The 11,296-nt window shown below is 54.2% G+C and overlaps 4 protein-coding genes across 4 annotated transcripts; 3 read left to right on the plus strand and 1 right to left on the minus strand.

Annotated features, from left to right (window-relative positions):
* Positions 1-939: 939 nt before the first annotated feature.
* On the plus strand, positions 940-3,765 carry Triagg1_4574 (transcriptional regulator family: Fungal Specific TF; the record flags this gene model as incomplete). Its single annotated transcript, XM_062898992.1, has 3 exons — positions 940-1,438; positions 1,558-2,513; positions 2,575-3,765. The coding sequence occupies 3 exons, from the start codon at positions 940-942 to the stop codon at positions 3,763-3,765; spliced, it is 2,646 nt and encodes an 881-aa protein (XP_062756591.1).
* Positions 3,766-5,543: 1,778 nt separating this feature from the next.
* Triagg1_4575 (uncharacterized protein) lies at positions 5,544-7,133 on the plus strand (the record flags this gene model as incomplete). The annotated part of the gene is made up of 5 exons (XM_062898993.1): positions 5,544-5,607; positions 5,756-5,952; positions 6,052-6,234; positions 6,316-6,420; positions 6,486-7,133. 5 exons carry the CDS (start codon positions 5,544-5,546, stop codon positions 7,131-7,133), a joined length of 1,197 nt encoding a protein of 398 aa, XP_062756592.1.
* Positions 7,134-7,764: 631 nt separating this feature from the next.
* Positions 7,765-9,870, minus strand: Triagg1_4576 (uncharacterized protein; the record flags this gene model as incomplete). Its single annotated transcript, XM_062898994.1, has 4 exons — positions 7,765-8,514; positions 8,583-8,719; positions 8,779-9,512; positions 9,683-9,870. 4 exons carry the CDS (start codon positions 9,868-9,870, stop codon positions 7,765-7,767), a joined length of 1,809 nt encoding a protein of 602 aa, XP_062756593.1.
* A 623-nt stretch (positions 9,871-10,493) lies between these two features.
* Positions 10,494-11,274, plus strand: Triagg1_4577 (uncharacterized protein; the record flags this gene model as incomplete). Its single annotated transcript, XM_062898995.1, has 2 exons — positions 10,494-10,685; positions 10,741-11,274. 2 exons carry the CDS (start codon positions 10,494-10,496, stop codon positions 11,272-11,274), a joined length of 726 nt encoding a protein of 241 aa, XP_062756594.1.
* Positions 11,275-11,296: the final 22 nt, after the last annotated feature.

The raw sequence follows: 11,296 nt of genomic DNA on the forward strand, positions 1-11,296 counted from the left end.
ACGGCGGGTGGAGCAGGCTGGCCCGGCTCTGTCCAGTCACAGCGGCGCGGTGCCTATTAGGGCGTGCGGCGTGCATCAGCAATTTGGGTGCTTTTTTTCATGCGAGCAAAAAGAGCAAAGGGGGGACCAAGGGATTCCGACGGCAAGGCAGAGGAGAGATACCGTCGAGTGGGTTGAGAGGATTGAGGCCATCTCCAGGCGAGGATGCGGTGGTTGCAACCACTTTGCAGCCGGCTGCGGCAGGTACCGGGTCCGTACCTCCCGGGCGCTGGACGTATGCAGCACTGACACCCAGGGGACTTGGCGGCGCCCTGCCTGGCACCCAGCCCAGCCGTACCTGCGCACCCAGCCAGCGGCGCTACCTTGGTAGTAGTACAGGGTGCTAGAGCCTAGAGCTAGTATAGTAGCAGTACCTAGAGGCAGCGCCTTGGTCAGAAGGTTTGCGCACTAGCCAATCCCCTTCCCCGGGATTTAATTGCCTGCGCTGCGCTGTGCTGTGCGAACTTCCACTGATGTTGCAGCGCTCCTTTCCACGTCCACGTCCACGTCCTTTTAGGCTCCACTTCGCCATTCTCTTGTCCTGGGCTCGCTCTTCCATTTCCCTTTCCCTTCCATCCTTCCACACCCCCCACAATATTCTTCACTCTCTGCTGTACTTGCATTACTTCTCCAGCTGACGACCCGAGTACTCGTACTTGTCATTATCGAACGCGACAACGACTCTCATTGGTATTGCGACATCTTCGCGCCTCTTGGAAACCAAGCCGTGGCAACGTCGATACTTGCCCACGCTGTCTCGCCATCTGTTGCGCCGAACCACGGCTGGTGGGCGAAGAAAGCCCCAATCAGCACCTTCGCTCGCATAAAACAACGCCTTGACCAACACCGCCGAATCTTCATCTCCCTTTTCCAGTCGACGCTCGGATCGCAATCGCCACAATGCCGGGCATCCTGCCTATGAAAGTCATCAAGGTGGGCAACAGCGCCCAGAGTCGCATCGCCCAAGCCTGTGACCGGTGTCGCAGCAAAAAGATCCGCTGCGATGGCGTCCGGCCGACATGTTCGCAATGCTCCTCGGTTGGCTTCGAGTGCCGCACAAGCGACAAGCTGAGCCGGCGTGCCTTTCCGCGCGGATACACAGAGTCTCTGGAGGAGCGGGTTCGTGCGCTCGAGGCAGAGGTCCGCGAGCTCAAGGACTTGCTGGACGAGAAGGATGAGAAAATCGACATGCTCTCGACGATGCACGGCAACATTCATAACGGACCACGGCGGAGGCCTTCAGTCACATCCATGGCCACTCCGGTATCGCCAGATTCCGCCAAAGACTCGCCCACCATCAAAGAAGACACCTTCCGAGTCCAAGCTACACAATTGCTTCTCGGCGTCGAGAATTCCGACTCATACTTTATGGGCTCATCCAGTGGGCGCGCCTTTATCGGTATGTCATACTTTAGCTGCCCCACGTTCATCCAACCCGCGCGCGCACAATGCGCGGACGCACGGCGATCTTGCTTCCCCAAAGCCCATGACCAAGTTTCTGACGTCGTTTCTGTGTAGCCTCTCTCAAGCGTAAGATGCAAGACAGCGGCAAGCCTTGCAGTGACTTTACCCCAGATGCCTTCTTGCATATCCAAGGCTGCACTCCACTCGTTGCCAAGATGCCGGAGCAGCCATCAAGGGTCCCCCCTCGGCTCTTTTCAGACAGATGTGTCAATGTCTTCTTCCAAGAATGGGCCCCTCTCTTCCCCGTTCTACATAAGCCCACCTTCCTCCGTATCTACGAGGAGTTTGTCAACGACCCAGAGAGAGTCAAGTGCAACTACAAGCTTGCCCAGCTCCATCTCGTCTTCTCTCTCGCGGGCCTCTCGTCAGAGGCTCCAGACATCCAGCAAGTTGCTGCCTGCGAGCACCAATGGACGAAAGCCCTGGAGTCCCTGATGCTGGAAAACACCATGAACACATTACAATGTCTTGTGCTGGCTCTGCTGTACTGCACCGTCCGAGCCGACTATCGTCGTCTCCAGCACTATAAATGCATCGCCGTGGGCCTGTCTCACCGGCTAGGCCTGCACCAAAGCCAGAAGCGCTTCTCCTTTGGTGCCTTGACTCTCGAGACTAGAAAAAAGGTCTTTTGGACACTGTATGCCCTGGACACCATGACGGCTGCCATTACCGGCCTTCCCAAGCTGCTGAAGGAAGAGGATGTCCAAGCCGAGTATCCATCCGACACTGACGATGAATACGTGACGGAGAAGGGGTTCCAGCCCACACTGCCGGGAGAGTACACGCGCATCTCCAGCGCCCTGGCTCTGTTTAGGGCAACCCGCATCCTCGCTCGTGTCCTGGATAGGGTGTACCCTGCGGCAGCAAGCTACGACTTGTCGCTACAGCAGATTGGTGCCTTTGAGGCCGAATTAGACGGCTGGTACGATGATCTGCCGGCTCATCTGAGACTCAACTTTGCTCAGGGCAAGCCGTCGCGAGATGTCACTGGCAGCCGGTCACCTCTACTGGTAAGTGCGAAGATTGATGTATACTAGAGATGCGAAGGCACTAACAAAAGCGGCGCACTAGGCACTCACATATTATTATATTCGCACCCTCATCTATCGCCCCGTCGTTGGCTCGAACCTCGGGCCCAAGGCTGCGCCTGCGCTGATTTCCATCAGCGAGTCCAGCAAGCACATTATCCAAATCTCACAGCTTCTCGAGGAGAGAAGCATGTCGTTTTCCTTCTGCATGAACAAGTGCGATCTTCTCGCCGTGTGCGCCCTTACTCTTCTCTACCAGGCTATTGATCTGAAGCGTGACAGCAAGCTGTTGCGCGAGGATGAGCGGCTAGTCAACGACGTCCTTCAGACTCTTCGCAAGAACAAGTCGCCTGGATTCGTGGATTTGGAACGAGCCGCGAGCGTGCTCATCACCGTCACCGACCCATCAGGGCCAGCGGCGATGAACAAGCACGTCCGCAAGCCGTCGGTGGCGGCCGGCTCCCGCCGCGCGTCACCCCCGACGAGCTATCCCAAGCAACAAAACTCTCCGCCACTGGGCCAATTCCAGACTTCAGCGAGCGAGACCGACCTGACGCGGCACCAAGACAAGCGCTGGATGGGCAACATGGCGGGCCTCCAAGGCTCCAACGGAGAGGTTCAACCGGTGTCGTCTCGTCAATCATTTGATGGCCACCGACAGGAACGCCAGCACTCGGCGTCGCGGATGTCTAGGCTTTCCCCGAACGCGCAAGCAAGGCAGAATCTAGACTACCTTTCACTCAATGACACTCCTTTCCCAAACAAACACGCCACATCTCCCCCAACCAGCATGCCGGCACAGACGGTTGGGATGCAGACCAACGGCCAGAACTTTATGAACAACGGACAGTCAGCCAAGACGCCCAACATGACTGGTGCCGACTGGGAGGCGCTGGTCGGATCCATGGACAGCGGAATGAACAATGTGTATGACGTGATTTACGGAGGCGCCAGCATCGAAGCTGCCATGGCGGGACACTCGACGGGCAGCGAGTGGTCGCCAGATTCATGGGACCTGAGCAACTTCAACATTGGTGAATTCGGCAACAACCCTGCGCCGCCGCAGAGCGTGCTCAGCATGAGCGACGAGAGCCTCAGCTCAGGAGAAGAAGTGTCGCCTTCGGAACTGGGGCTGAGCCTGGGAAACATGGATTACGGAAAGCAGCTGCAGGGGGTCAACTACCACAACGGCGACGGATATTCAACAAACGGGCTGCACGGGCTGTCTCTGTGAATAATGACGTGTTTTTTTAGGCGCTATGGTGTGATGTGATGGCGATGCGAGACGCTTCGGTTTTCGTCTGGAATATGCTGCTTATCGATGTAACGTTTTTTGATACATACTTTTATGTTGGGACGGCGCACATGGCGGAGCGATATATGTTGAGGGCTTTTTTGTGTATCTTTTTTGATTTTTTTCCCCCTGCCTGCTATGACTCGGAGACCAAAAGTGGCTACAAGGCTGCCACGGGGATATGAGGGATTACCTGCCATTGGTGAAATGGATGGATGGATGGATGGAGATGATAGTTTTGAATATTTCCATTACATGATATTTCCAAAACACGCGGTCCTTTTATCGAACAAGCAGCATCAGCATCACCAGTGTGAGATTTGAACTCGACTCAGGTATTGGACGGCATCTTATCTTGGTGCTATAAATGGTCCAAGCACTAACACTAACCATGCGGCATATCAAGGGAATACCCACCAGCGATACGGCATTGATTGATTGATGTTGATATTAATATCCATTAATCCTTGACATGCAAAAAAAACCAGTTTGCCCTGATGCGTTGAAAACTCATTCCATGCTGGATTGGGAATAAGGCGACGGAGCTGACCATCAAGCCCGGCCACGATCTTGTTTAGCAACTTTCGGCACGTTGCGCAATGTCTAGACCCGACTCGAACTCGATAGTGGATGAGAGGGACCCTCCCATCTGACCCTCGGCCGGCGGAGCCCTAAAACGGCTGCTGGAAGCCGGTGACTCGCAGCGGCTGTGCAGGGAGGTGACAGGGTGATTGGGGGAGTTGGGAGTTGGGAGAGTGTCCACACAGCCTTGTAACGTAGCTCTTGTTCTGGAGATGAGATGGAATTGTTTGCCACATGCACTTGGCCATGTAATGGAATGGCCTGGCGCTTATGATGGCACCTGGCGCGGATCCATTCGGCAGGCTTGGGATTTACGCTTCCCGCAAACAAGGTGCTTATCACGGCTCACACGTCAACGGGTATCAATCAATAGTATGCGTATTACGGAGTACATGAGGTGGCTATCAAAAGAAGAAAAAAGAAAGAAAAAAAGGTGGCGACGGGCACCATGTCAGGGGGAAAGAGGGTCATGCGAGGCAGGCTGATGATATGGAGGAGTGGCCTCATGAGACTTGTACAAGTTGAGGTATGCGAGATTTGATTTGACTTTTTTGTGTTTATACTTTGTCGTGGTCTGAGTCAATAACAGTTCAGCTTTGATACCTACGTTAGACTGGTAGCTTGCAGATACCAATGGTGAGATGATGGATGGATACCGAGAGATGTGATGTGTAGTTGCGATACAAAAACGAGATGAGAGGCACCCTTTTTCTCTCGTTCTGTTTCTTCTGCTCTTTCATTCTTTCTTTCTTTCTTCATCAACTTGTTAGTTACTGGTTGAAACACACCGATAAAATAGCCTCATGCCAGTAAAAAAAAAAGACAAGAGAAGAATAAAATAGCCGGCCACTCACACACACAACACACAGCGAACCAGGGCGGTCAACGGACTACGGACTTCACCTAGACTTATATCCGCCCAATCCAACGCGGCGTGACGAACACAAGCAGCCCTCCATCAAAAGTCTCGCGCCCCCCCATCCAAAGAAGAGAAGTGGCCATTTGACCAAGCACAAGGACGCCATTGGCTTTTTTATCTTGTTCCTCTTTGTTTTTTCCTGCTTCTTTTTCATCAAAAGCTTGAATAGGAGAAGGATAGAAATACTGAGAGTATAGAATTCTTTTTTTCTTGGAAAATGACCGCTTCGCAAAGGCAGCCTCTGATGAGTCGCTTTCACCACGGCATCACCGCCCCCAAAGGTACGTACTTTCTCATTTCCTTCTATTCCTTTGAAACAAGCAAACAAACAAACAACCGAGGTTTCGAGTGTAACTATTCACACATCGAACCCTTTTTCCCGGACAAAAAAAAAAAGAAAGAAAAACTAACTTGTTCTTCACTTTGTAGCTGCGAAATGGGCCTCTGCAATCGTCTCGCGGCGTGACCCCTCGCGCTTCATCCCGCAAACCATCGCCCACCGAGGCTTCAAGGCTTCGTTCCCCGAGAACAGCATGGCGGCGTTCCGGGCCGCCGTCGAGGTGGGCGCGCATGCGCTGGAGACGGACGTGCATCTTTCCAAGGACGGCGTCGTGGTGCTGTCACATGTGAGTTGATTGTCCATGATGAAGTTGAATGAGATGAACCACCCAAAGAGAGAGTGTGTGTGAAACGGCTAATGTATAAATGAAAATTCATCTTCATAGGACCCTTCGCTCAAACGATGCTTCGGCGTCGATCTCCTCATCAAAGACTGCACCTGGTCCTACCTCTCCAGCCTTCGCACCCTCAAGGAACCCCATGAGCCGCTGCCTCGGCTGGTGGACTTGCTCGAGTATCTCGTATCTGGGCCGGAGACGGACAAGATTTGGGTCTTGCTGGACATCAAGGTGAGTGAGGCGCGTGGAAATCGAAACGAAACCAGAAAAGTAAGAACCATCTGTCTGACATCGTCGAAAATCCTTGTCTAGATCGACGACAAGCCCGAGGATCTGCTGCGAGCCGTCGCCTGTGCCCTTACAGAGGTATCGTCCGCGACGCCATGGGACGAACGCATCGTTCTCGGATGCTGGAACGTAAGTTGTCTCTCTTTGTCCACCATCTCATCATCACCAGAAACTAACAATACATCCACACGCAGGCCACGTTCATGAAAGCCGCCCTCGCCTTCCTCCCCGGCTTCCCCCTCGCCCACATCTCGACCTCCCTCTTCTACTCCCGCCACTTCCTCCCCATCCCCAACCTCGGCTACAACATGTTCCAGCTCCTCCTCGTCGGGCCCCTCGGCGGCTGGTTCCTCTCCAAGGCCAAATCCGCCACACGGCCCGTCTTCGCCTGGACCGTCAACAGCCCAAAGTGGATGGAGTGGTGCATCCGCAGAAACATCCCCAGCACTCCTCCTCCTCCTCCTCCTCCTCCTACATCGTCCTCAACCCCGTCCTCGTCCTCGGCTTCTTCCCTCTCGGCAGACCCCAAACTCGACTCCTCTCCAACTCCAGCCCCTTCCCCCGTCCTCATCGACGGCGTCATCACCGACGACCCAAGGCTCTTCCTCCACGTCTGCTCCCGCGTCGAAGACGACCTCGACGGCAAGACCGACAAGTCCTCCTCCGCCGTCACCCGCCGCCCCAACCTCGGCGTCGTCCTCGGCTCGCTCACCTCCGGCCTCGGCACCACCTGCGGCATCCTCTTCATCAACGTCTTCGCCACCAGCTTCTTCTGGTATAGGCGCCTTCAGGGCAGGGTGGATAAGTTCGACGTTGGCTTTTTCAAGAATTTCCAGACTTGAAGCGTTTAGAGAAAGCCTCATATCAGTTTTTTCTCTGAATCTTTTTTTTTCTTTTTTGTTCAAGCGGATTTGGGTTGGCCTGCTGTTAGAAACGAATTACATCTCTCCTTTTTTGCCCCTCTTGTTTTTTTTTGGTTCAGATCCTTAATGATCATTAGACTGCACACTCATATCAGAACACATAGATAAACGCAAGGCATAACGGAACAGCACATCAATTTTTTAAAGTCCTCCAGAGTTAGGAATATACCATCTACCTTTGTTCTTGTCTATATATGCCTGCACCTCCTCCGTTTGTCTTTCCCTTGAGAAGCTTCAACTCGTGATTAAAAGCTTCTTCACTCACAATCCTCCTCTCACTTGGCAGCAAAAAGGGTGATGCCTGCAATCGCGCTGAAAAAAAAGATATTGAAATTCCATTCCATTCCATTCCGTTCCGTTCAACTCCAAATATGCCCGCCGCTCTTTTCCACTAACCCGCTTCTCCCTTTTTCCCCCTCATGTATCAACACCTCATCAAATAAAAAGGGGCAATACCAGGTAAAATTAAAAGAAAAAGAAAATAGAATCAAGAGTGGGTTTAAAACATGAATCAAGAGAGCCTAGCCAGCTTAAGCGAAGGAAGCGCAGCTCAAATTTCTACGTCAATTTCCAGATCCAGCGCCCCGATAACGTCGTCATCCATGATGGGCTTGTGAATGGTCGGCAGGCCCTTGGTTTCCGAATAGTGCTTCTCTTGCAGCTTGGCCAGGTGCGGCAGCATCTGGGATGATGAAGGGCCCTTCGTCCCGTTGGTCGCTGCGCCCGCGCCGTCCTTTGGAGCCTCGGGCTTCTCGCCAACCTTTTCGTTGACGTCGTGCACAAACTTGGCCTTTGTTCGAAGTCGTCGCGAGTAGTCTTCGGAAATCACCTCTCCGCGCTTGAGCGCCATCTCGATTTCTCGCGCCTTCGCCTTTTCTTTCAGCTGAGCCTTTCGGACTGCTTCTTGGTTCAGTCGGCGATTCTCTCGGTTACGCTCCGCCAGCCTGTCTTGTTCTGACGACGCCTTGGTGGCCTCTGGGTTTTTGGATGGGCCCAAGCTGGTTTTGAAAGCAAGGCGCTCTCTGCCGAGCTTTTCCAGCTCTTCCTGTAGCTCCTCGGCCCTTTGGTCATCGCCTCGTTGGGCGGCTTCCTCGGCAAGGTTGGCAAGTCGTTGGCGTTCCTGTGGATCGAATCGTTTACGAAGCTCGTTGCGCTTTGCCAGCCTAGCCTTGATCTCTTCGTTCGTCCATTTGTGATTGATCAACGCATTGATATCGTCAATCTTGTCTACAAGGTAATCTTTTGTAGGTAATGTGACGCCATCATTGTGACATGTCACTTTGTACCGATTCAGTTCACCCTGCAAGTCGAGACTGTCAGCACACTTCTTCACACATGAGAAAAGGGGGTAAACCGGAAAGATCATACCTCTGTGAATTGGCCACCTGACGCCGCAATAAAGGGAAACTCCTTGACGGCCTTGCCGTGGGTGGCCTTGACGTATTGATCAGTGACAAACGAGCCTTGGGGGCCGTTTAGAGCGTATGGTCTGCCGGTTGTAAATCCTACAAGAAATCATTAGCACTTGTAGCAAACAGATGGCATCGGGACCATATGACTTTACCTTTAATCAATGCCATGCGATATTGCTCAATGCCGGTTTCGGGGTGGGCCCCAAGAGCGATGCGGATGTAGCACCCCGTAATGGCCGACTCGAAACCAGGAGTAGAGCACACCTGCGCAAACTCGTTGCGGCCAAGGCGGACTCGGTCGAAATCGCGAAGCTCCGCTGGCGGCAGCTCCCTAGCAGCAGCCTTCTCCGGCGAGCGATTGCGCGACTGTCCAAACTCGTCATCGCTCTCCTCCGGCTCTCTCGACTCGCGGCCATGCGGCGACATGCCGTCTCTCCGCCTTTCTCGGTCCTCCTGCCGCCTCTGCTTCTCGGCGCGCGCCCTGCGAAGGGAATCAATCGCCGATTCGCTGCCTTTGCCCGTCTTCGGTCTCGATGCTCTACGAGCGCCATCCTCGAGCTCGGTATCAGCGCTACGCTTCTTCTTGACCTGCTTGCGCTCCTCAATCTCGACGTTGTTGACCATTTGTCGTAGCAGGCGATTCTGACGCTGACGCTCTATCTCAGAGATTCGATCCGCAATAATCTGCTCGCGCTCTACTTCTCGCATGGCCATGATCTCAGCCTTTTCGGCCTCGCTCATAAACATGCCGTCAACAGGATACTTGTCATCGTCGTTGGCAGCCGGGGCAGTGGTAGAACGGCTCGCGCCGTGCGCAGGCTCGGTATCAGAGTCGGACTCGTCCATCGAAGCTGATTCCAAGGAGTTGTGTGAAGGGGCATCGGATCTGGAGAGAAGGAGATGAAAGAGCTGCACGTTAATAACTGTCCGATGACTGGCAGTAAGGGGGGCGTTTGCCAATGTGAGCAGCAACTGAGAGCCAGGAAAAAGCTATTGTTCTCCAAACGGCTCCCAGCTGCCGGGGCAGCACAATAGAGGTAGAGACTATTCACTTACGCCTCACCCTCGTCTTCCGACTCATCCTGCTTTGACCTCCGCTTCGATTTGGTCTCGGGTGACTTGGGCATCTCGTCGTCAGAGGCTGGTGGCGGCGACGCCGACGCCTCTCTGCTCGCGCTCACAGATCCCTCCTCGTCCGAGTCACCGCCCGCGAGAGCAAGGAGCTCGTCGTCGATATCAGCCATGATGAAAATCGGCCGTGGCCCCTGTCGTCAATGGCCTAGAGATGCTTCTCAGGGGGGAAGAGCGGTGGCGAGAAAAGTCCGAACGACGTCGCAGAGTTGGGAGGGCAAACGCGACGGCGCTTTCAGTCCCAAGCGGGTGACTCGATTTAACACCTCGATAGAATAGATAACAGAGCGAGAAAAAGATGAAGATGATGCCAATTCGATTGCGGCGTATCGACACGGTTGGGCCTCGGAAGCACTGGATGCGCACAGCACGTTGGGGGGACTATAGAGCGAGGAGGAAGAGAGAGAGAGAAGAGAGATTCAGCGCTCGTAGCCAGCATTTCCACTGTCCACCACTAAAGCTGCTCGCTATTGCGCTTCGCCTGGCAATTAACGCGACAGCGGCTCAACGCGGAAAAGCATTTGTCCGGGTCGGATGCTGACTGGCCAATCGGCAGCCTTACCGGTTGCAAGCCCCCGTGGCAGCAGCTCGGCATCATGCTTGCATGGTCCGAGTTCGAAAAGTCAACGATGCGGCTGTTTATTGGTGATGCAATCGATGAGCTCAGTCAATTAAAGGCCGATATCATCACACATTCTTTGAATGTTTTTCTCTCCCTAATCTTTAATTATCTACAATGGCATCAATTCGCCTGGCCAGGCCGGCCAGCAGCTTCTGCAAACACTTGATTCCTGCCGCATCTCGTCCTCTCTCCACCACCGCCGTCCTCCGAGCCACCACATCTTCGACTCCCGAGAGCTCAGCCTCCGACTTTGCAAAGAAGCTCAAGCCTCTCACCCAAGAGCAGCGCGACTATCTCTCCTCCGCCGTAAGCCTTCTCTCTCCAGCAAGCATATACTCACAGCAGCTAACCAAGGCTCCAGCTCCGAGTCAACCAGGCCGGCGAACTTGCCGCAACCCTCATCTACTCCGCCCAGAGCCCCGTCATCGTCCGCAAGCACCCTCACCTCCGTCCCCTGATGGCCCACATGTACGACCAAGAGGCCGTCCACTTCTCAACCTTCAACAGCCTCATCCACAAGCACCGTGTCCGACCCACGGCTCTCTACCCGCTATGGTCCGTCCTCGCCAGCGGCCTGGGCTGGTCCACCGCCATCATGGGCCGCGAGGCCGCCATGGCCTGTACCGAGGCCGTCGAGACTGAAATCGGCAATCACTACAACGAGCAGATCCGCTCCATCTTGGAAATGATCGCCGAGTGGGAGGCGCAAGGATACGATGTCAGCGGCGAGATCAAGCAGCTGGTGGACACCCTACGTAGGATACGAGATGAGGAGCTGGAGCATCTGGATCACGCGGTGGAAAACGATGCCAGAAAAGCAGAACCCCATTGGCTACTGACAAACGTCATAAGGGCTGGCTGCCGTGGCGCGATATGGGTGAGCGAAAAGGTATAGAATCATCATGAATAGGCTTGCA

Source organism: Trichoderma aggressivum, assembly GCF_033847375.1.
Source record: "Trichoderma aggressivum f. europaeum strain CBS 100526 chromosome Unknown scaffold_014, whole genome shotgun sequence".
NCBI lineage: Eukaryota > Fungi > Ascomycota > Sordariomycetes > Hypocreales > Hypocreaceae > Trichoderma > Trichoderma aggressivum.